The sequence below is a fragment of the Malus sylvestris genome, chromosome 12 (genome assembly GCF_916048215.2).
Source record: "Malus sylvestris chromosome 12, drMalSylv7.2, whole genome shotgun sequence".
NCBI classification, from domain to species: Eukaryota; Viridiplantae; Streptophyta; class Magnoliopsida; order Rosales; family Rosaceae; genus Malus; species Malus sylvestris.
The window spans coordinates 26009797-26034806 of record NC_062271.1 but is presented as its reverse complement, the minus strand read 5'-3'; the positions used below and the strand labels follow the sequence as shown (position 1 = coordinate 26034806).

At 39.6% G+C, this 25010-nt stretch overlaps 3 protein-coding genes, 1 long non-coding RNA gene and 1 pseudogene across 5 annotated transcripts; 1 reads left to right on the top strand and 4 right to left on the bottom strand.

Moving 5' to 3' along the window:
• LOC126591774 (uncharacterized) lies at nucleotides 1-844 on the bottom strand. The gene is made up of 3 exons (XR_007612503.1): nucleotides 472-844; nucleotides 220-413; nucleotides 1-139 (listed from the first exon to the last, which is right to left on the bottom strand). It is a non-coding gene; the product is annotated as an uncharacterized LOC126591774 (long non-coding RNA).
• A 944-nt stretch (nucleotides 845-1788) lies between these two features.
• Nucleotides 1789-4742, top strand: LOC126592302 (expansin-A4-like). Its single transcript, XM_050258006.1, has 2 exons — nucleotides 1789-1845; nucleotides 4443-4742. The coding sequence occupies exons 1-2, from the start codon at nucleotides 1789-1791 to the stop codon at nucleotides 4740-4742; spliced, it is 357 nt and encodes a 118-aa protein (XP_050113963.1).
• Nucleotides 4743-5437: 695 nt separating this feature from the next.
• LOC126593881 (MACPF domain-containing protein CAD1-like) lies at nucleotides 5438-9642 on the bottom strand. Its single transcript, XM_050260047.1, has 7 exons — nucleotides 8881-9642; nucleotides 7959-8197; nucleotides 7676-7871; nucleotides 7500-7577; nucleotides 7033-7216; nucleotides 6757-6920; nucleotides 5438-6338 (listed from the first exon to the last, which is right to left on the bottom strand). Exons 1-7 carry the CDS (start codon nucleotides 9136-9138, stop codon nucleotides 5721-5723), a joined length of 1737 nt encoding a protein of 578 aa, XP_050116004.1. The 5' UTR covers nucleotides 9139-9642; the 3' UTR covers nucleotides 5438-5720.
• Nucleotides 9643-19554: 9912 nt separating this feature from the next.
• LOC126592301 (pentatricopeptide repeat-containing protein At2g02980, chloroplastic-like) lies at nucleotides 19555-20971 on the bottom strand (annotated as a pseudogene).
• Nucleotides 20916-24868, bottom strand: LOC126593220 (serine/threonine-protein kinase STY13-like). Of its 2 annotated transcripts, none has more exons than XM_050259214.1 (6): nucleotides 23897-24868; nucleotides 23450-23582; nucleotides 23137-23332; nucleotides 22473-22597; nucleotides 21623-21781; nucleotides 20916-21495 (listed from the first exon to the last, which is right to left on the bottom strand). In XM_050259214.1, exons 1-6 carry the CDS (start codon nucleotides 24115-24117, stop codon nucleotides 21208-21210), a joined length of 1122 nt encoding a protein of 373 aa, XP_050115171.1. In that variant the 5' UTR covers nucleotides 24118-24868; the 3' UTR covers nucleotides 20916-21207. The 2 variants fall into 2 exon arrangements, with proteins under 2 accessions (XP_050115171.1, XP_050115170.1); XM_050259213.1 differs by having other exon boundaries at nucleotides 23137-23582; nucleotides 23897-24169; nucleotides 24647-24868.
• Between the last annotated feature and the right edge of the window lie 142 nt (nucleotides 24869-25010).

Genomic DNA, 25010 nt, shown 5'->3' with positions numbered 1-25010 from the left:
CTGCTCTCTTCCCTGATGGTATCACCAAGATTCATTACTTCCAGATGGATCTTGGTATCCAGTACCCAGGTAAGGTAATTCTTCCCATTAATGTCCAGGGCAGCAAAATCAAGCTTTGCCAAGTTTACCATTTTCTTTTCTGGAAAAAAATGAGGTGGGTAAGAACTTGCAATAATATGTGTTCTGTAGGAATATATTGTTAGAACTTCTAGTTCTTACAAATTTTTGATCTTCAGGCCAAAATGTTAAGTACTCGAAACTTCAGGCTCGAGATTTACATGATTAATGAGAAGGGCAATTGTACCGCACCATTCTCATCGAAACAAGTATAGGATGGGCGATTATTCCGCACTACTTTAAACAACAAGAAAATTTAAATATGTAGAGCAAGGTGGACGATTATACCGCACCACCTAAAATTGCGATAAAATTTAAATATGTAAAGCAAGGTGGACGATTATACTGCACCACCTAAAATTGTGATAAAATTTAAATATGCAGAGCAGAGTGGGTGATTATTCCACACCACCTAAAATTGCGATAAAATTAAATAGCAGGTAAATTTAAATATGCAAGATAAGGTGGGCGATTATACCGCTCCACTTAAAATTTGCAATAAAATTAGATCTGCAGTCCAAGATAGGCAATGATACTGCACCATCTTGGATTGCATAAATAAACACTAGGTTAGTAGTCAAGATTTACACCAAACAAAAAATCAAAGATATAAGTAACTGTTAGGTTGAGAACTAGAAGTAAACATGGTGCAAACAGTTCTTCGTGAGGGTATATCCAGCAATTGAGGCAGAGGAAGAAGAAGAACAGTAAAAACCTTAGAGGAAACATTTTTTTTCTTTCGGTGAAGGGAAATGAGAAATGATTAAAGAGTCGTGCTGATAACGTGTTATAAATAGGCAAAATTTAAATATATAACCTTTACTCGGGACATGAGCGAAGCAATTGCAAAATATTATACCAACACAAGTGGTTGCAGAGGAAGTAATGTATATTATGGCTATTAGATGTTTTTCTCTTCCAAGTCTGATTTGATCAAATGTAGTGCTCTATTTATAGAGCAACCTCATAGGAAACAAACAAATGACACTATTAAACTTGTGAAAGAGTTACTATATACATGTGGGCAAACATACCCACTATTTTACAACAATAATGTGGAGGAACTAGGGATTTTTTTTAAGACAAATGAGACTTCATTAATGAAAGAGAGAATTACAAATTGTGATAAATGGACCCAAGTCTAAACCAAACACAAAACCCAACACAAACAAAGCAAAACAAAAAAAAAATGGACAGACCCAAGTAAATAGAGAGCAACATTCTAAGTCAAGACAAGCCAAGACAAGGCGGGAGGCCCATGTACACTTAGGCCCGTAGGCAATAGTAAACAACAAACAAAAAGAAACCCTAAACAAGAGCAGCAAACACACTCCTTCACCACTGCCGTTGCGCCCTCCGTGAAGGGAATTCACTCCCGAAATAGAAAAAAGCACCCAAACCAAAAGCTAGCTCTGAGAGTGTTGAGATCCATCAATCCACCAAGAAACACAATATCCACAGCCACACCTGCATAAAAAGTCACCAAATGTAATAGGAGAACGGGGAGGGCAAAGGGGGTGTGCAGGACACACTTGTTCAGACATGAATTGTTCCACATTTCACCCAATTTTTTTGTTAAGCCGGTTCGGCAGTGGGCTGTGGATGAAGGGTCTTGAGTCAAGATGGAGTTCAAAACTCCAAGATCTAACTCCTAATTATGGGTTGCAAAAGATGGGGAGGAAAGAAGAGTGCGATGGGGAAGGGAAAAGAGGCAGACGATTAGAGAAGGTAAAACTGAGACAAAAGCTCAGTGGGAAACATAGCAAAAGAAACAGGGAAGAAAAGAAGAAAAAACAAAGAAAAAAGGGGGCTGCCACCGACCCCATAGCCAAAGGCTAGGGCCAGCGATAGTGGGTGGTTCTAGTTTTTTGGCTCACTTATTTGAACAGTCATGGTTAACTCACATCAATATCTTATTTTAATTATTTACAGAGAGAGAAAAAATAAAAAGTGTGAGATGAGGGGAAGGAAGGAAAGCAAAAGTGTGAAAAATACATGTACTTTCGCAATCACACATGATGAGTTCAGTTTCCTATAATTCTATGAAGACTAATGTTAGAGAGACCAAAATTTTAAATCAAATTTGCAAACCAAATGATGTGTCACCATTAATCAACGCTTAAGCACATTAATCAATGTTTAAGTAATTATCCAATCATTAACCACCACATCATTTGATTTGAAAAATTTAATCTTCCTAACATTATCTTTCTACGAAACTTACCGAATTTAACTTACTTTTGTTGTACAAATGAAATAATGTACTTGTGCATTTCATATGCAATCCTTAAGAAAAACCAAAAATACAAAAACAAAACAAAACAACTAAAGCAGAGCAAATTACCACGGGCATGCCACAGCCCTCCTCTTCAACACTTCGATTTGCCCAAGACTGCTTTCTTGCATATCGCTAAATATCGTGGCGGAATTGTGGCTGTACTCTTTAGAAGGTAACGTTTCTAACATAAAATCTTTTTTTTTTATTACTCCATTGATTAAAATCCTATTTATTTTCAATTTTTGATCAAGGTCCTTGGGTATTAATAACATCATTAATTATTTGAATAATAAAATATTTTTATTTTTAAATATATTCCTTTAATGTTAAAAATGTTACAATTAGTATATTTATATTTATGCCTAAATTTTTTATCATATATTTTTATTTTTAGTTTGTACCTATTTTTAATTTACAAATATTTTTTAATTTGTACCAATTTTCTTTTCATTTTTTAAAGTTTTATTTGTGTTTGTACCCATGTGTATACCATCACGTGACATTGTATATTTAATCAATGATAAAAAAATTACATATGGTATATTTATGTTTTATGCCTAAACTTTGTATCATATATTTATATTTTTAGTTTGTACCCACTTTTAATTTGCAACATTTTTTTTTTAATTTGTAGTATTTTCTTTTTGGTTTTATTTTGTACCCATGTATTAATTTCTTTTAGCACCTATATTTTTAAAACTTCATTTGTATTCATAATTTTTAATCTTTTATATGTACCCTAATTTATTTCTAATGTACCCATTCTTCTTTATTAATGTATCACTTTGTTATATGTGAAATGTATTCATTTTTTTAACACTATGGATACATTCTTTTGCCATTTATTATTTCTTATTTTTACATAGTTTTTATCCATTTATTCAATCAAAATATTTGAATTTTTTTATTGTAACCGTTTCTAATAGTATTATAATGAGGGATTTAAAATTTATAGGATTATAAATCTCATAAAATATCAAACAATTAATGTCAAAACTATAAAAATATAAATATTAATAGTAATATAATAAGGTGTACAAAGTCAAGGGACATTGATCAAACTTTGAATACTATTAAGGTTTAAATCAAAGAATGTTAAGGATTAGGGACCGCATTCAAAATATCCCTAAAAAAATAGTACCAATTTGCTAAATACATGCATGTTGTGGATGCAAATTTCTTCCTCCTCGATCTTGGACGATTTTGCACCTACAAAACAATTAACACCTTAGGTTAAGGCCAAGAGCCTCACGCGCCTACGATGAATGGGGGGGCTTTGGCCGAAGAACCTCCGATGCCAAAGTTAGAATTTAGAGAGAAAGAGTGTTTAGAGAATTTTGGGATTTTTGCCAAAGTGTTGGAATTAGCTTTTTGGTGAGAATGGGAGTATATTTATAGGGATAGGAGGTGGCTAGGGTTTTTAGGTTTAATTTAGGTTTAATTAGCCAATTTATTTGGCTATTAAACATAAGATGAATGTTTTGGTGGTTTTTGAATTTATTGGGTAATAAAAAGGAAGAAATGGTGAAAAAGGTAGAAAAAAGTGATGGATTAGGTTTTGAAATGGGGATAGCCGGCCATGTGGTGTTTTAGGGTTGAATTGGATGTATTTTGTAGTTATTTGGATATAATGGATGGTTTAATTGACAATTAATGGGTTAATTAGGCAATAAACCCATTAATTAGCCAATTAACATAATTTAAAAGGAATGTGTTTGGGAATTACCTTGTAGAAAGGATTTGATGAGATGGACTTTGAATTGTTACCTATTTTGGGCACTTCTGTCTTGGTTGAAAGAGGGTTGCCCGCTGCTTGCGCGTAGGAACCTCGTTGTACTGCAAGGGTATTTTTGTCATTTTTGTCCAAAAATCCACGTGTCGCCCTGTGAATATTTTTGGCTCCACACATGTTATATTGTTAAGTTGTGAACATGAAAACACAAATAAACAAAATAAAATCGTTAAATCAACGGTTAGATTAACTGTCTGACAATATAATATAAAACAGTTCTATTGATTATTTACTTGGTTGTAATTTCTTGTTTAGTGTTCCATGTGTGACGAAGGCAAAAGGTTCACCATAAATGGCCACTCAATCTTCAACTTGGTGTTGATCACAAATGTTGGGGGTGCAGGGGATGTCCGTACAATGTCTACCAAGGGTTCTAGAACAGGGTGGCTGCCCATGTCAAGAAACAGGGGTGGAAACTGGCGGAGCAACTCCTACCTCAAACGCCAGAGGCTCTCCTTCAGAGTCACCACTAGTGACGGACGCAGGCAGAGTCACCAGCTACAATGTAGTGCCCGCCGGCAGTTTGGACAGACCATTGAAGGTGGCCAGTTTTAGATCATTTGTGGAAGCAGCGAATTGTTTATAGACTTATGGATCATTTGAAAACACTTCTAAAATAACTAAAGTGTTTTTGATGAAAATGTTTTTGAAATGAATTTTTAGTAAAAATACAAGTAGATCCTGAAAAAGCATTTTAAGTGCTTTCTGCAAGAATCACATGTCTGATACTTCTGAAACATAAAATCAATTTCACCAAAAATACTTTCAGTTATTTTAAACACTACCAAAATGAGCCGTTATATATCCATAAAACTGCCTTGCAGTTTGTATCTTTGATTTTTGTAAAATAAGATTATAATGTCACATCAATGATGTAAATGCAATTTTTGTACATCGAGCTAAGTATACCACCAAGTTTATGTTTTGTCTCATTTATTATTATTTTTTGGTAAATACACACAACAGAAAATACAAATAAAATCGGTTATAAACTATTAGTGAACAACAAAATTGGAGGAAACCCGACGCTGAACTACATATTTAGAAAGTAAACACAAATAGAACCGATTACAAACGTTTAACATAAACAAGAGGAATACAAAACTAACAATAAACTGTATATGAACCAGAACTTAGTGCTCCTTTATTGACATTTCAAATTTCCTCAAGTTTCAATTTTAGTAAAACCTTGGTAACCAGATTCATTTGCGTATGCTTTCCTTTATTTTTGTTAAGCTTTGCTAAATATATGAAAGAGAACAACTCTCCTCCCAGAGGAACAATTAAATTGAATTTGATCCTAGAAAATGAGGTATATAATTGCTCTACAACAAGGTTTCTTTCATCAAATTAACTTAACATATCAAACCTTTTACTTATAAACACATCAAGAGGCAGCATCCATTCACTCTAAGACCACCCAAAAGACACAAATCTTCGTCCCACTCTCTCTCTCTGTCCATCAAAAGACACCGCCTCTCATCTAACAAAAAACCACCACTGCACATCAATCTTGCAAAATGTATAAACGACTCAATAACTTAGTAACGAATATTTCATTCTTAAAACAATTTTCCCTCTCTCCACGCCAAGCTTTCCACCCGTAACCAACCAGTGACCAGGATGGTCTCGCGGCCCCTTGCTCATCTCAGACATGTCTACAAACTTCGCCAACTTGTTGCCAGCGACATGTTCTCTTGAACCTGAACTTGAGTCGCCAGTGGATGTTGCTTTCTTCGACTTTTCATTTGGTGTATAATCCCACACGGATCTTCGGATGGTGCAGCCTGGCAGCCTGGAATATAATAGCTTCATGTACAAGACATTTCTCGATCCAAAATCCCACACTCCGAGCTGTGCTCCAGTGACCATGTAGACACCAGAGTGGTCCCCTGTGAAGGCTTCAGGGTTCTCAATTGGTGCAGTGCTCACATGAGAGAAGTTTTTCCATTTTAATGGTTCGAACCATCGGCTGTCTTGCTCTTCAGGTCCTTGCCACTTGGGTGCACCAATTGCGACATCGCTGCCCCAATATGGCCGAAGGATATTTGGTAGAGATACTAAGTGCTGAAGATGAATACAAAGTCGATTCTGCTTGCTTCCTTCTAGACATAACCGTATGCCTGTCACTGGCTTCCGTCCAACAGTAACCTGCAGATCACAAAACCTTGTTAATGGAGATTACATAAACAGCCTAGGAGGATTAAACCATGAATCGAACTCAGAATGAGAGATCACAAAAAATAAAAAAATGGCTATTAGACATCTCAAGGACATGATGTCCCACCAGTGCGCTGTACATGATGAATTGAGGAGTTAAACGATAAGCATTAATGTTTTTGTCATGTCAATTAGACTGCTTAATGTTTTAGTTTTACCACTTAGCCATTGGAACCCACTCCAACGCTAAGGAAGCAGGATGCACTTAATAAGGTCTTCCGTTAGATCTCATGCAATTCAGGCCCCACCCAACGAGAAAATTGAGCAAATTTTTGTCTCATTCTGTCCAAAGACGAGTACAAGCCTCCCAAAGGATGGAAGAGCTCAGCGAAGAGAGATTCATTGCTACCTGTTCTTGGCTGACATAAAGCTTTTGCCCCATTATGCTGAATTGCAAGGATGGGCAAACAGGTTCCTTTCTTTGGTGTCCAATATTTCTGTCGGGCATAGGAGCCCATATTCGGGAAATTTGAAACTCTAGGAAATATCTCAGCTCTTCAATTGGAGGCTTATCTGCAAGAAGGATTTCAAAACCGTTTAGTAGGCTTACCTTACTGCTAATGATAGAGCACATTACAGGAAAAAGAAAACTCTAACCCATCTATGATGAGTTCAGTTGTTATACATTCAAGGTAAAGACCAATAGCTCGAGTAAGGTGCTCTTTTCCAGGTATCTCTTCAAGTAGGGCTGTTATGGGAAAAAATGTCATCTCGATTACGTCTGGAGAGGACCGGACAGTTCTTGCCCATCGGGTGTGGTTTTGTTCCAGATCGTCTCCTCCTCTTCTTCTAAAAATGACCGTGACATCCTGCATCAACAATAATTGACAGTAATGAGAAATAACATATAGAAGAAGTAATAGAACTCGGGTAAAAATGCAAGTAAATGTTCAAAGGTATGCCAAAATCAAGGGCTGGTGAGAGCTTACTCTATACTTCTTATGTATTTAAGAAATGGTAAATAAGATTACATTCAAGGAAAATGGAGGTTCAGAGAAAGAAGCAACTTTATACTTTTTTAAACTTATTTCTTATAATAAACCATCAAGTGCAACAGAGATATTGGATACAAATTATCATTACGTTACATACTTCTTTCCCAGCAAGATATGGTGCCGTAGTGGGTTGAGGATATATCCCTTGACTGTTGAATAAACCAGGATCACTGCCCTGAAATATATATAATGATACTCAGTCAAAACCTAAATTTCAAGTAAAGACAGAGGCTACAAAATAATAAAAAGGAAAAGAAACAAAGCGGAACTAGCCTTATCATTGGATTTCATTTGACATGAACTTCTATTGCTTTTTGTGTCTGAGAACCTCTGAGTTGCAATATCCTGGACATAGTTTTTGATCTCCATGGTTGACAAAGTAGATGATTGGTGTTGTTTAACATAAATTACATCTTTTCCACCAATTGTTACCGATGTTATGACATGAGTTCCAAAATTTTCAATGAAGCTGTCAAGAAAAAGTAACCAATCTTAAATAAGGAACATTTGAAACTATTTCATCACAAGTTTCTACTAAGGCTATACATATTCATACCTAGCCAAAGATGCTGGATCCCAACTCCTCGGGACAGCCTGTTTCACATTTTCTTGCAACACTATTGGTGATTTAAAAAGCTTGACCTTAGCAAGTGGAATATAAAATCCATCCACAGAAAGGGTCTTCGTGGCTGCAGCATCAATATGCTTTGAACCAGTGAAGCTAAATGCAAAGTTGAAACTCCCAAGAGGAAAGTCGCCAGATGCGTTAGACTTTTGATTGAAATACTCAACCATCTGCAACCATTTGCAATAAGGATCATGTTAAATAACTTTATGCCTCTCTATCACGCACGCGCGCGCACACACACATAGTTAAAAGGTAGCGACAGCCTCTTAAAAAATGCAACAGATATATAAATGTTCTTGAGCGCACATAATTAAAAACTAAATTTGACCCTAGTTTGGTTACTAAACTCGCTCAAACAAGTACCTACAGGCGTTCAATTGCCCGTTTATTTTCTAGTCCAGTACATTATTAAAAAGGATTAAAACAATGCAGCTAGTGCATTAGTACCTATTGGGGAAATAATTTTATTAGCATTGTTATCGCACATTAACCGTGGCAGAACACAAAACATGGAGTCGGAGCCGTAAGGAGCTGAACATTTTCCATGCCTTCACATTAATCCGATCGATAATTTAAAAATAAAACCACCTATGAAGTTCCTTTTAATCTTCTGCAACTACCCATCATTTCTTACGCAAATTTGCAACATATTTCTCAATGAACATCAATCTCATAACTTAAACACTTATCCACTTTCCCTACAATCACATCATAGTAAAATGTTTGCAAAATTGCAACCTAAACCCAATTCACCAACTCTTGCAACATCCACCAAAACTCTCAAAGCAAACACAACAACCTAAGTGCACAATCAAACAACAATTCGAGACAACGAAATCATAAGCATTACCTCATCAAAACTGCAGACTCCAGAGCTCTGCCGGCCGCCAGCCTCCTGCGAATGCCTGATGTCCCTGGAAACACCCGGCACAACAATATCATCATAGAGGCGGAGATCCCTGGTGTGCTCCTCGTCAAGCTCCAGAATCCTCGTACCCGCCGCTCCCTTACAGTAGAGCAACCTTGTATCGAAGTTCACGTCGAAGCCTCTTCCTAATGCCTGTACGGAGTTCACAGCTGTGTGCAAAGCTCCTGCATTTTCTCCCATTTCTCATCACACTACTGCCCCAAACCCCTCTCACTCTTCCTCTGATCACGGATGATAAAACCCGACCCGAAATCCGAAACCCAAAACCCAGTTGCCTGTTCGGGTTCTGGAGCTCAATTTGAAGGACCAAGTTGGAAACTTTCCCGGAAACCCACAGGGGATTGGAGAATCGTGGCGTTTTCTGAATTGGGTTTTTGGAGATTTCTCTGTTCGAACATATTCTCTGGAAAGCTCGGGACTTTTTCTTCGGCTGACTTCTTTCTCTCCCTCCCCTCCGTGTTCTTCGGCTGCTAAGTTTGACTGTGAAAAATCTTCGATTGGAAATCGATATGTCGAACAAGCTGGAGCTCTTTCTCCTTCTTCCTCTAGATCTCAAAAATCCATGGAAAGATTATCCAATCTTTCTCATTCTCTTTCTGCGTGTGTACTTCTCCCTTTCTCTCTCTCTCTCTACGGTCTACAATTCTCTCTCTCCCTCTCTCTCTCTCTCTGTAAATTTCGCTTACTTTCTACCAGCTTGCGAGTTACAACGAGGAGAGGGCATTGACTTCGAGGATTTGTTTTTGGGCAACGTGATTCCGCCACGTGCGTTTCTGATTTGATCAGACGGCGAGGGTTGCAGCTCAATTGTTGTTGCCTTGTTGGTCTGACTTTCTTTCTATTTTGTTTTATTTTACTAATTTATTTTTGGCTCAACATCATTCGAGAAATTTCACAAAGGCAAAATATCGGAAGTGGTGGATTATCCCACTGAAATTACATTAGATGGTAGATTTACTATCCAAAGAGTTCGAATCTACGTTTTTACAAGAGCTCAATTCAATTTTTTTTTTATTGATTATAGAATTCAAATTATCTAACGGGCAAAATTCTAACGGATGTTATTGCTTTACTTTGTATTGTTTTTTTTTTTTCATCAAAAACGGTTACATTTTAAAGTTAAGCAATAAAAAAAAGGTTTGGTAAAAGTAAAATATTATGCTTATTTTAAAATGAGAACTAATGAAAATGGTTTGAAAACTTTGAGTTTTAATGATAAGGACAAAATAAAAAGTAAAGTGAAAAGTACCAAGATTGACTTTTTAGTGTAAAAATATGGTTTTTCATTAAAGTGAACAGAACCGAGAGCTTTTAGTTAAAGTTTCCTATTTTAAAAGCTATGGCCTCCAGATAACAGCTTTTAAAAGCATCATGTAGGTTGTTTTTAGAAGCTGCTTTAATAAAAAGCTAAGTTGAGTCTTTAATGAATATTTTCAATTATTGTAATAACTTCATTAATTTTTTGAAAATGACATGTTTAGTCTTCCACACACATTTTATCTCTTAGAGAATAAGCGACCACTATGGTGTTATCACCTCCACTACTGGGACCACAAACACAACCTCTTCCACTGTAACCACAACCACCATTGTCACCACAATCACAACCGTCTCCACCACCATTATCACCACCATCATTGCCACCATCATCGCCGCCACCACTGGTGCTACAAACTGCTCTACCTCCAATGTTACCTCTGCACCCAAACCATTACATCCTACTATTAGCACCACCACCATACCTCCACCATTGCTGCTACCATCAGCACCATTACAACCATCACCACCATTACCACCATTATCACGCCACTGCTGTCGTTCCCCCACTCCTACTACCATGTCCATTTTGTCATTATATACAATTATATCATTTTTTCATTAAAATTTACCAAGCGCTTTCACACTGCTTTTCAAACTCACAACATGTTTCAAATACAGTTAACCAAACGCTTATCTGTTTTACTTCACATATGATTATTCATAAAGCATAGCTGAAGCGGTTTTTTTAAAATGCACAACAATCTCAAATTGTCCCTTAGTCACTTAACTATCGGGGTAATGATATTGAAGTTATTTGATATTCATGTGATAATGCAGCCTTAATTACAACCAAAGTAATAAAGTTTTATTGTTGTGATTTCAGAATATATCTTACACTTGGTATTCCTCGTAATACTGGAAAAGGGAATGATTTTTACTCGTATGGAGGGGAAAATAACAGTGACTAGTTTTAGACCCGTACTTATTACTTGCTTATAAGGGAAAGTCTTTCCATAAAAATACAACAACAACAACAACAAAGCCTTTTCCCACTAAGTGGGGTCGGCTATATGAATCCTAGAACGCCATTGCGCTCAGTTTTGTGTCATGTCCTCCGTTAGATCCAAGTACTCTAAATCTTTTCTTAGGGTCTCTTCCAAAGTTTTCCTAGGTCTTCCTCTACCCCTTCGGCCCTGAACCTCTGTCCCGTAGCCACATCTTCGAACCGGAGCGTCAGTAGGCCTTCTTTACACATGTCCAAACCACCGTAACCGATTTTCTCTCCTCTTTCCTTCAATTTCGGCTACTCCTACTTTACCTCGAATATCCTCATTCCTAATCTTATCCTTTCTCGTGTGCCCACACATCCAACGACGGTCACACAACACGCCAGATGCACTCTTCCACTTCATCCATCCAGCTTGTATTCTATGGGTGAGATCTCCATCAAATTCTCCGTTCTTTTGCAAGATAGATCCTAGGTAGCGAAAACGGTCGCTCTTTGGTATTTCCTAATCTCCGATCCTCACCCCTAACTCATTTTGGCCTCCGTTTGCACTGAACTTGCACTTCATATATTCTGTCTTTGATCGGCTTAGGCGAAGACCTTTAGATTCCAACACTTCTCTCCAAAGGTTAAGCTTCGCATTTACCCCTTCCTGCGTTTCATCTATCAACACTATATCGTTTGCGAAAAACATACACCAAAGAATATCATCTTAAATATTAAGTTTGTGATCTTCGCTAGATTGCTCCGGTCATTAGTGTGGATAAGTATGTAAATGGATAAGGACAGGAAACAAACACAAGATGTACGTGGTTCACCCAGATTGGCTACGTCCATGGAGTAAAGGAGTTCTCATTAATTGTGAAGGGTTTACACAATACATAGGTTCAAGCTCTCCTTTAGTGAGTACAAGTGAATGATTTAGTACAAATGACATTAGGAAATATTATGGGAGAATGATCTCGTAATCACGAAACTTTTAAGTACCGAAGTGTGGTATCGTCTTCACTTGCCTTATCTGTCTCATAGGTAGATGTGGCATCTTCTTTGGAAGTATTATTCCTCCCTCCAGGGGTGGTATCTTTAACTGGTGGAGATGCACAAGGTAATGTATCAATTTCACTTGACGCTTACTTGTAGTTTCAGGCTTGGTCAAGCGCGATACAAACCATGTAGTAAGAGTTTCCCAAGTCGCCAAGCTAGGGGATCTGCTGAAAGAGGTGATAGACAAGGTAAGCAATCAGAGCTCTAAGCAATCAGTCCCAGATCAGAAGTTTGATTTCGAGTTCTGGCTGATTGTTATCCTTCTCCTTATCTTGCAGGCAGCATGAAGGATAAAGAGAAGAACAGAAGAAAAGGTGATATGAGATACTTTTGCTTTTGAAGAAGTAACTTTCCACAGGCTTATTCTTGAACTGGGCTAGAGAGTTTTCTGGTTTCCGCCAGAGTATAAGGCCGACTGAAGAATTTAAGGGTCAAAACAAGTCCATCAAATCTAGAGTACGTTCGACCCTGCTGATATGGGATACTTTTGCTGTTGACCAAGTAGTGGATGTATCGGCACGTGTTCTGTTGCGCTTGTCTCCACATGCTTCCTTGTATCCTTCTCACTTGCCCTATTTGTTCCTCAGGCAGATGTGGTATCTTCTCGAGAAGCATAAGATGTTGACGATGAGTACTCGAGAGCAATGCCAGGTAAGTAATCAGGTAAGGGGTTCCAGGCAGTCAATTCCGGACTGGAAGCTTGATTCCAAGTGCTGACTGATTGCTCTCTTTCTCATTGTCTTGCAGGTAAGAACAAGGCCAAAGAAAAAGATAGGGAAAAAGCATGATATGGGATACTCTTGCTTTTAACCCTGATGATATGAGATATTCTTGCTCTAGTGTAGCTTGTTTGCAGAGGTATTCTCGAGGGGAAAGAAAGCTGAGTATTTCGAGAGGCTTCGTTGGGAGTGCCCTGTCAAATATGAGGAAGGGTTGAGCATTTTTGCAGGTCTGCCTGTCCGTTGAGGATGGAGGTCGACATATATATGAGTCTCCCTAACAACAAGGAGTAATGCTATTCCTTTACCCTGCTTGGTCATAGCACGGTAGTGGGAGCTGCCAGCTTCACGTGTTTTAACTCTATCAGAGCACTTTGAAAAAGTGGTCTGTGGTATCTGGAAAGCTGATGTTACGTGTGAAAATTACAGACAAGCTTTATCCAAGAAGATCTGGCTCTCGAAGTTGAGAAAGTGGTGTGAGGATTACAAACAAGCTTTATCTAAGGGGCTCTCGAAGTTGAGAAAGCGGTGTCTCTTCGGTTTTCGAACAAGCAATCCTGTCGGGGATCTGTCTCTCGAGATTCGGAGAACGGTGCCTCTTCGATGTTTGAGAAAGCAATCCTGCTAGGAGTCTGGCTCTCGAGATTAGGAGAGCGGTGTCTCGTCGTTTTTTGAGAAAGTAATCATGTTGGGAGCCTGGCTCTCGAGATTCGGAGGGCGGTGCCTCTTCGATCTTGAAGTAAGCAATCTTGTTGAGAGTGTTTTCTCGAATGTGAGTAAAGGTTATGCCTGTTTGCTAGTCTACCTTGCCACAGAGCACAGAGGTTGACACACAGGGACTTTCCAATTATCCAGCAGTGGTCCTGTTCCTTTACCCTTATGGGTAATAATATGGTAGCTAGACCTTCAAAATTTATGTGTCTAAACTTTGTTAGTGCTGTTTCTTTGCTATTCTTTTATCTTTCTTGGTCATAGCGATGTAATGGGAGCTGCAAGCTTCACGTGTCTAAACTTTGTCAGAGATTTTTGGCAAAGTTATCTGTGGTACCCATGAGCTGATGTTGCGTGTGGAAAGTGGATGATTGAACAGTAACAATCACGTGCTTTCTACTTCACCAGAAATCTTCGACAGAATGCCAGTAATTTCCTCAAAGTTGAGTATGCATGTGACAGGTTCTGACAAGGCTGAAAAAGCAGGTGCCTCTTCGATTTCTGAGATCGACCCTCGTGGTCTCTGAGCAACCCAACTTTTGAGAAAGCAAGCGCCTCTTCGATTTCTGCGATCGACCTTCGTGGTCTTTGAGCAGCCCAGCTTTTGAGAAAGCAAACATCTCTTCGTTTCCTGAGATCGGCCCTCGTGGTCTCTGAGCAGCCCAGCTTTTGAGAGAGCAAACGCCTTTTCGATTTCTGAGCAGGCGCCTCTTCGATTTCTGAAGCTCCATCGAGTGCAGATTTTTATAGAGGCTAGTATTAAGTTCCAAAGCACACTTGAATCTCCACCAGTAGAAGCTCCCTTCTTGCATTTCTAAGATCTTGATTTATCCGACCTCTTCTCTCTTCCACACCTTTGAAAATGTCTGGCCTCTCCGACCGTCGTTTTGACTTGAACCTTGTTGAAGAGGCAGCCACGCCTTCTCCAGACAACATATGGCGCCCATCCTTTTTATCCCTTACTGGTCCTCTTACCGTTGGGGATTCCGTGATGAAGAATGAAATGACCGCTGCGGTGGTGGCCAGGAACCTTCTCACTCCCAAAGATAATAGACTACTTTCCAAACGGTCTGATGAGTTGGCTGTTAAGGATTCTCTGGCTCTCAGTGTTCAGTGTGCAGGTTCTGTGTCTAATATGGCCCAACGCCTATTTGCTCGAACCCGCCAAGTTGAATCATTGGCGGCTGAAGTGATGAGTCTCAAACAGGAAATTAGAGGGCTCAAGCATGCGAATAAACAGTTGCACCGGCTCGCACATGTCTATGCTACAAACATGAAGAGGAAGCTTGACCAGATGAAGGAATCTGATGGTCAGATTTTACATGATCATCAGAGGTTTGTGGGTTTGTTCCAAAGGCATTTATTGCCTTCGTCTTCTGGGGCTGTACCGCGTAATGAAGCTCCAAATGATCAACCTCCGATGCCTTCTCCTTCTAAGGCGTTGTCCAGTACTGAGGCTCCGAATGATCCCCCTCCGGTGCCTTCTCTTTCTGGGGCTCTACCGACTGCTGAGGCTTCTCCTAAGCAACCTTTGTGAAGGCTCCCTCTTGTTTGTTTATTTTGACTCATGTATATGTACATATTTGTAACTTATTAGAGATATCAATAAATAAGCTTTGTTTCATTTCAACGTATTGTGTTAAATACACCAAAGCCTTCTTCACTAAGTTCTTTGAATTTTTCTTTTGTTGAAGCTTTGTGAGTGGACCATGTAGGTTGAGGTAGTGTTCCCTTAATTTCCCGAGTGGGGAAAACTTCTCGATTGGAGACTTGAAAAAATCCAAGTCACTGAGTGGGGTCGGCTATATGAATCTTAGAACACCATTGTGCTCGATCCTGTGTCATGTCCTCCGTTAGATCCAAGTACTTTAAGTCTTTTCTTAGAGTCTCTTCCAAAGTTTTCTTAGGTCTTCCTCTACCCCTTCGGCCCTGAACCTTTGTCTCGTAGTTGCATCTTCTAACCGGAGCGTCAATAGGCCTTCTTTGCACATGTCCAAACCACCGTAACCGATTTTCTCTCAGCTTTCCTTCAATTTCGGCTACTTCTACTTTACCTCGGATATCCTCATTCCTAATCTTATCCTTTCTCGTGTGCCCACACATCCAACGAAGCATCCTCATCTCCGCTACACCCATTTTGTGTATGTGTTGATGCTTCACTGCCCAACATTCTGTGCCATACAGCATCGCCGGCCTTATTACCGTCCTATAGAATTTTCCCTTAAGCTTCAGTGGCATACAACGATCACACAACACGCCGGATGCACTCTTCCACTTCATCCATCCAGCTTGTATTCTATGGTTGAGATCTCCATCTAATTCTCCGTTCTTTTGCAAGATAGATCATAGGTAGCGAAAACGGTCGCTCTTTGGTATTTCCTAATCTCCGATCCTCACCCCTAACTCATTTTGGCCTCCATTTGCACTGAACTTGCACTCCATATATTCTGTCTTTGATCGGCTTAGACGAAGACCTTTAGATTCCAACACTTCTCTCCAAAGGTTAAGCTTCGCATTTACCCCTTCCTGAGTTTCATCTATCAACACTATATTGTCTGCGAAAAGCATACACCAAGGAATATCATCTTGAATATGTCTTGTTAACTCATCCATTACCAACGCAAAAAGGTAAGGACTTAAGGATGAGCCTTGATGTAATCCTACAGTTATGGGGAAGCTTTCGGTTTGTCCTTCATGAGTTCTTACGGCAGTCTTTGCTCCTTCATACATATCCTTTATAGCTTGGATATATGCTACTCGTACTCATTTCTTCTCTAAAATCCTCCAAAGAATGTCTCTTGGGACCCTATCATACGTTTTTTCCAAATCTATAAAGACCATGTGTAAATCCTTTTTCACATCTCTATATCTTTCCATCAATCTTTGTAAGAGATAGATTGCCTCCATGGTTGAACGCCCTGGCATGAACCCGAATTCGTTGTCCGAAACCCGTGTCTCTTGCCTCAATCTATGCTCAATGACTCTCTCCCAAAGCTTCATTGTATGACTCATTAGCTTAATACCCCTATAGTTCATGCAATTTTGTACGTCGCCTTTATTCTTGTAAATAGGCACCAAGGTGCTCTTTCGCCACTCGTTTGGCATCTTCTTCGTTTTCAAAAACCTATTGAAAAGGTCAGTGAGTCATGCTATACCTGTCTCTCCCAAAACTTTCCACACTTCAATCGGTATATCGTCTGGGCCCACTGCTTTTCTATGCTTCATCTTCTTCAAAGCTACAACCACTTCTTCCTTCCTGATTCGACGATAAAAGGAGTAGTTTCTACACTCTTCTGAGTTACTCAACTCCCCTAAAGAAGTACTCCTTTCATGTCCTTCATTGAAAAGATTATGAAAATAACCTCTCCATCTGTCTTTGACCGCGTTCTTTGTAGCAAGAACCTTTACATCCTCATCCTTGATGCACCTCACTTGGTTTAGGTCCCTTGTCTTCTTTTCCCTTGCTCTAGCTAGTTTATAGATATCCAACTCTCATTCTTTGGTATCTAGTCGCTTATATATATCGTCATAAGCCGCTAACTTAGCTTCTCTCACGGCTTTCTTCGCCTCTTGCTTCGTTCTTCTATACCTTTCACCATTTTCATCGGTCTTATCCTTGTATAAGGCTTTACAACATTCCTTCTCAACCTTCACCTTTGTTTGTACCTCCTCATTCCACCACCAAGATTCCTTTTGGTGTGAAGCAAAGCCCTTGGACTCTCCTAATACCTCTTTTGCTACTTTTCGGATACAGCTAGCCATGGAATCCCACCTTTGGCTAGCTTCCCCATCTTTATCCCACACACACTGAGTGATTACTTTCTCTTTGAAAATGACTTGTTTTTCTCCTTTTATATTCCACCATCTAGTCCTTGGGCACTTCCAAGTCTTGTTCTTTTTTCTCACTCTTTTAATATGTACATCCATCACTAACAAGCGATGTTGATTAGCCAAGCTCTCCCCCGATATAACTTTGCAATCCTTACAAGTTATACGATCCCCTTTCCTCATTAGAAGAAAATCTATTTGTGTTTTTGACGACCCACTCTTGTAGGGGATCACATGTTCTTCTCTCTTCTTAAAGAAGGTGTTGGCTAAGAAGAGATCATATGCCATTGCAAAATCCAAGATAGCTTCCCCATCCTCGTTTCTCTCCCCAAAACCATAGCCACCATGAAAGCCTCCATAGTTGCCTGTCTCCCTGCCCACGTGTCCATTTAAATCTCCTCCTATAAATAACTTCTCCGTTTGAGCAATTCCTTGCACCAAGTCTCCAAAGTCTTCCCAAAATTTCTCCTTCGAACTCGTATCCAACCCTACTTAAGGTGCGTACGCACTAATCACATTGATGAGTTCTTGTCCTATTACAATCTTGATTGCCATGATTCTATCTCCTACCCTCTTGACATCTACAACATCTTGTGTCAAGGTCTTGTCCACAATGATGCCAACACCGTTTCTCGTTCTATTTGTGCCCGAATACCAAAGCTTAAACCCTGAGTTTTCTAGATCCTTTGCCTTAAGACCAACCCACTTAGTTTCTTGTAGGCACATAATATTTATACTTCTCCTCACCATAACTTCCATTACTTCTATAGATTTTCCCGTTAAGGTTCCTATATTCCACGTTCCTAAACGCATTCTACTCTCTTGAACTCTACCCTTCTGTCCTAGCTTCTTCACCATCCCCCGTCTAATAGGATCAAAGTACTTCTTTTGTGTGTCCTGTGTAAAGTTGATAGGAGCATATGCTCCCAAACAACTTTGAGTGGAGTCGTTCGAAAAGAAGTTTCTATGGCCCCCTTGCTCATTTAACACTGCATCCGGGTGCCGATGGAGATACAGCGACCCTTGCTCACTTATCACTGTGCTCGGGCCACACAATGCGCCACTTACGGGTGACGTCCTAGCTTTAGCGCAATTTCGTTCTGGATTCATTGTCATAAGGATTCGACGTAACTGTGGAGTGCCGGCTGTCGACTACCTGACGCCCTCCCCCTCCTCCTTTATCCGGGCTTGGGACCGGCAAATGTACAAGTGCACTTAAGTTCAAGAGCCAAATGTACCTTTCTCCTAAATATATGGCTTGGGACGAACTCAAGTTAACCATTTTATTAGGGACAGTTTCCACGTGATATTTTATCATTAGTGCGTAACATCACAAAGACGTTGTACTTGTTTCACCGAAGTTATCCTACACTTGAGATGCTCGTGATAGTACCTCACTCCTATATACAAATGTAAAGGCACCTGACAGTTAGTGATTAACTTAGGACACTGCAATCATGACATTCTAATGCATTCTAATTACAGGTAAGTTCATACTAGATACAAGTAAATTTTCTCTTTTTTACTAAAGGAACCTTTGTCTATATGACACCATTCTAATTCTAAAAATAAAATAAACTATCATCACTGTAGCATCTTGTGTGTGGTAAGTACGTTTTAGGTGGAGGTAACTTTCTTTGCTTTTATTGAGGGAACCTCTGTCTATACCCAAGATAGTAGACAGTGACATCCATCTGACACCCTTAAGAACAGAGTAAAGGGTTGATCATGGCCATGCATTGTTGCTTTCATCAGTCCTTCAAAGTTCCAATATCACACGCCAACATGCAAACACAGACAAAGTGCAGGCACAGCACCATTGCTTGCCTGCTAGCCTACTTTCAATGGAAATTACCAGGTGGTCCTTGAACCACCATTCACAAAGATTTTCAAAGCTGAAAACAAAAAGAAAAAGTGATTTCCGCACACCTTCTCACTTGTACGTTCTTGTTTATTTTTAGCCTTTGTATCGAATAGGTCGAAGGCGAAGTGAGAGAGATAAATTGTACGAATAGGAGAAAAAAGGTGTGCAGATATAAGTTTCCATAAAATCATAACTTATCTCCAATTACTTCGTGTCTACATGGCTGAAGCCGAGCGTCTTGGGGACTCCCTAACAAATCATCTCGTTCCTCAACCGCTCAACGTCGTCCCATCTTTCTGCTTCTGCATAGATGTTTGACAACAAAACATAATCTGCATCCCTTAGAGGCTCCAATTTCGCAAGCTGCCGGAAGCTTTGTTCCGCCAATTCTACGTTTCCATCCCATGTAACCTACAAAAGCATCCAAGGAGCTTGCGCCTCAAGGCACTGTTTTGATCATGTGACTGAAATACTGGCGTCCTTCTTCCACCAAACCCTTGTGGCTGCAAGCAATGATAACGCCGATGAGTGTAATCCGATTGGGCCTAACTTCACCATGCTGCATTTCCATGGTTTCAAACAATTCCAGAGCCTCGTTGGTCGTTGCAGTAACCATGGACAGCCAAACCCATAATCATCGAGTCCCAGCAGCCGACGGGTTTCATTTTCAGCTCACTAAACACTTCCCAAGCTGAACTCAATTTTCCACATTTCGAATACGTATCTACAAGGGCAACCCCCAAACACCCTCCAATCTTATGGTGCTTCAAGGACTCGTGAATCTTCCTTCCAATCTCCAGTGCACCCGTTTCAGCACAAGCACCCAATATCGATATGACCGTTACTTCAGCAGCTTCCACCTCGGCAACTTGCATTTCACGGAAGAGCTTCAATGTTCCATCATTGAATTTCCCCAACTTCAAAACCCGGCAATGAATTTCCCCGCCCTTTCGATCCATACCAAATCCATACGATTTCTCACCATCTTCCATCTGCTCCATTACTCTGGCGCAAGCTTTGAGCGCAAAATTGAAGGTGAAATGATCCGATCCAACACCCATCTCCCGCATATGGTTGTAAATGTGTATAGCACTGACGGGAAAGAAGCTGTTGCTGTAAACTCTGATCATGATGTTAAAGACGAAAGGGTCGTCCCCGGCGGTCTCTTCGAAAAAAGGCCTGGGCGTGCGCGAGGCAGCCCAGCGGAGACAGCGACGCAAATGCGACGAGCTTTCCGAAGATGGGTTGGTGAGAGAAGAAGAGACCCGCCTTCGTGAGGAGAGCTTGGGCTGATTCGACTTGCGCCATGGAAGAGAAATGCTGAAGTTGCAGAAGCTTGGAGTGGTGCGTGGGAGACGGCGAGGTTCACACTCAGCATCTTCCACTCCGGAAGCCCTGTGCTCTCGACAGCCGATATCGGTTCAATATCTATTGGAGTAGAGTTCCATTGTGACCATTTTACCCTTTATCCAGCAAAATAATTTGGCTGGCATTTCATCACCTACAAATGTAAATACTCAAAATGTTTTGGGTAAAAGAGGAAGGGTACCGTTTGTTAAGAGAAAATTGTCCAAAAACCATGTATTTTTCCTTTACAATAAGGTCACCTTCTACACAATGTGAACCAACCCTCAATTTTTTTTTTCTATTCTTTTCTCATCAAGGCACTATTTGATTTCGTGTTCTCTCGTTGTTTGCACATTATATCATCGTTTTTCGAGTGATTAATCACGAATTTGCTAAACTTCTATCGACGATCGTGTGACTTTGTTCCTGCAGTAGGAACGAAAAGATGGTTTCCAAAAAATTTTGCCTGCTCATTGTGAGCTCTTGGTCCTCTTGGCATTGAACAGTTGCCTGAGGAAAGCGAACTTCCCTCTTGTCCGGACAGAGAATTCAGTCATTGTTCCGTTACTTGCTGCTGCTTCTTTCGTGTCAGTGTCTGGTATAGGCGGTGAGGGTGGTAAGAGCTTGAAGAGTAACGAGTTGAGCATGCGGATGATCTGGCTGAACGTAGGCCTTAGATTAGGGTCTTCAACCCAACATGACTGGATGATAAATGCAAGATCAGGGGATACGTCCTGCGGAAGTAGAGGCCTCTCGTGCTGCATTCTCAGATGACAACAAATAAAGAGTAAGCAACATAAAAACGAATATTGGTTTCAAAAGAAATAACAGACCGCACAGAATGACCGATAGCATTAACAGAAATAACAGATTGAATTGTTATACCTTGAAAGCAGCAGCATAAGCAGCCTGCAAATTGGACATGCCTTCGAAGGGCATGCGGTTAGTCAATAATTCCCATAAGACAATCCCAAAGCTATATACATCAACCTTGTTATTGTAATGCTTCTTCTCTCCCTGGCGTAGAGTAACCGTGCTATACAGCTGCAAATGCTAACAGTCAGTCACAGAGAACTAACAATTTTGCAGGAACAGTTGGATACATTATTTCAACCAGATCAATACAACTTTTAAGAAGATTCAGAAACAAAAACCAACCAAAAAGCCCGAACGGCACTACAGAGCTAAATCATCAGTGCATAACATAGAAAGATTGCAGCCAGTTAGTTTTTTAACATTTTGTTAAATGATATTTAGGATTCGTAGTATCCAGTTCAACAAACTCTAACTCGTCCCCTCCAACCCTCATTAAAAATAGAAACCACGCATACCGAAATTAGAATCCATATATAATAGTTAAATGTCTGCATCAAGTCATTATCAATGTCTATATTTCTGCTTGTAGGAAGTTCCCTCCGAACCCAAAAATCAGCCCCAACAACCAGAGTAGTTATGGACAAATCAATGTTAAAAATTATTCTGGCAATATTCATATTTCAAATGAAGCATCACCAATCCTATCTATCATAGATACAGAATTGAAATGCACCTATAAATACGTCCAGAAGGCAGAACGAGAGTAATAACTTATCGTTCTGCATTCTATTCAAATAGCCATCCAACGTTTCCAAAACAAAAAGCACTAGACCTGTCCAGTTTATTCAACCAAATAAAAGCACTTGAATCAGAGATTAAAAAGGAATACAAAACAAACAAGATAAACATGTTGACAAACCTCAGGAGCCATCCAGCGGTAAGTCCCAGTTTCTGCCGTCATCATCTCTGTAACACTTTCTTCTCTTGCAAGACCAAAATCTGCAAGCTTTACATGTTTCTGATTTGCTGTAAGCAACAAATTATCTGCAACAAGACATGTATCGTTAAAAACCATAAAAAGGGAATTGTTATTGGCACTCCAAATTCCTCATTCTACACTTCAAACTTTCTATATTTAGAAAGCAAAATACACTTGTGAGGAGTATAGAATAAGATTTTTGGAGTGCCAATAACACTTCCTCCATAAAAATAGTCATACTAATTAAGCCACATAAAAATGCTTTATGTGATACAGAAAAAAAAAAGAAGAAAACTTACTAATTTCAAGGGTAAAGATACTAAATTGAAAAAACAGCAGCACATATCCCAGCTAAAAATTACTTTTAGCGCAAGCACTGCTGCAATTTCGTCGAACTTATTTAACATAACTATGACCAGAAAGAGGCACACTAAGGGCACAATGTTTCCTTTATAAGTATTGGATTCTTTATTTCATTTTATATATTTAAAAAAAAAGATGTCTGTCAACTGAAAAAGTATTAACAAGCCAATTGTTCCACTATACATTATCCAGCAATAGAAAATACAGAAGTGAAGCACAGCTCAAACTAGCAACATGGTACCAGGTTTTAGATCTCTATGTATGATCCCATTGGCATGTAAACATTCCATAGCATGAGCGATGTCAAGAGCAAATTTAATGGCCACATGGAGCTCTAATGGATTTGGACGAATACTCATCAGGTACTTCCTAAGTGACATCCCAGGTAATAGCTCAGTAACTATCACCATTAGTGGCTCCTTACAAGCTCCAATGAACTGTATAGACAGTAGAATAAAATTAAGAATTCCACTAAAACCAACATGAAAGCCAACGGCCTGCACCCGTTCGAGCATCCATGAACTAAAGAGGACATGCTTAATCACGGCACTTACCTTAACAAGATTCTCATGTTTTACTCGCGACATCATATTAACTTCACGGGCAAAACGACCCTCAAGCGCAGCTCTTTCTTCAGTAGTGCTACCACGATGGAGGATTTTGACTGCCATAATTTGATCTCCGTACCTGAAAAATCATTAGACTACATGTACATACCTAGTACACTCGAAAAAACACAGACCACTCATAAAAATTCCGTGCAATAACACAACGGCACAACCTAATTCATCCGATGACACCAAAATCAGTAACTCTAAGAAATTTACAAACAAAAACATTTCAGCTTATAATCAAGACTTGCATTCATCCAAATAAAACGTTAATCGATGGCGAATTAAACTCCAAGAAGTACATTACATTTTTTAACCATACAAAGCAAGGAAAGTTAAGAGCAACCAAGTTTGAGCATAAGAGTTGACTGAAAAGGAATTGTGACTGACCTTCCTTCATAAACCTTCCCATGCGCTCCCTCACCAATTTTTGCCCCGATGAACAACAATTTCGGGTCCACCAACAAATTGTCGTCGATTGTCAGCTGCTGGGCAGCAATCAAACCATTCTGCGTGCCTGATTTAGGCTCGACACCCTCCACAGATTTCCTCAAAACCGCTTGCTCACGCTCCCTCTCTTCCCTTCCGCCGCTCCTCACTCTGCAACTCATGCTGCAACCCTCAAATAATTCCAGAATTCCCCATTCCAACCATCTTTTCCACCTTAATCACAAAATCCACATCATCCCAAATCAATATTCCGACCCTTCATTAAGTTTCACTCAACACTTTCTCTCCAATTTTCACAAAACCAACATCACAAAAAACCCCAATTTCTCCGAAGATTGAAACTTTCTTATCCAAACTAAACATTCAGAGCAGATTCTAACCCCACTACTACCAGAACTCCACGAATTAATACCACAACAAGGAAAGAAAAAAGGGGAAAAAAATTGGTGGAAAGAAAAAGCAGTCAATTTTTTATTTTCCCAAAAAAACTGGCGAAAATTCAAACTTGTAAGAAAAACTTTGCTTGAGGTGGAAGAATCGTCGGTTTATAAAAGGAATTTCACTGCATAGAAAAACCAGATAAACGGGCAAAAGGCAACTTACAGTCGACGCTAAATTTTCCCGAGAAAATTCATCCGAGAGAAAGAAAATTCCAGTTAAAATATTAGTAATAAAGCAAAGAATCGCAACCTTTAACGTCTAAATTTTAGGTTGGAGCTTCTTTTTCTTTTTCTCTTTGAACTTCTGCCCGAAAAAGGATAAAACCCTAACCCTAGAAAGCACGAGAGAGAGTTAGTCGAATCTCTGTTTTTCAAGCTTCGCTTCCCTTTCTCTCTCTAGAAATCGTGGATTTTCTCTCTCTACCCACTGAGGAGGAGAGCTCCGTTGAGAGATAAAAATGTCGAGAGTGATCCGACGAGAGTTTAAAGTTGAAAGCTTTAAATGCGAGAGGAAAAAAGGAGAAAGTGATGTGGCTAATGGTAGAGGGACACGTGGAGAGCACATATAGAAAGGTCTGCTCGTTGCGCGCGTGGCATCAGCGACTTGGACGTTC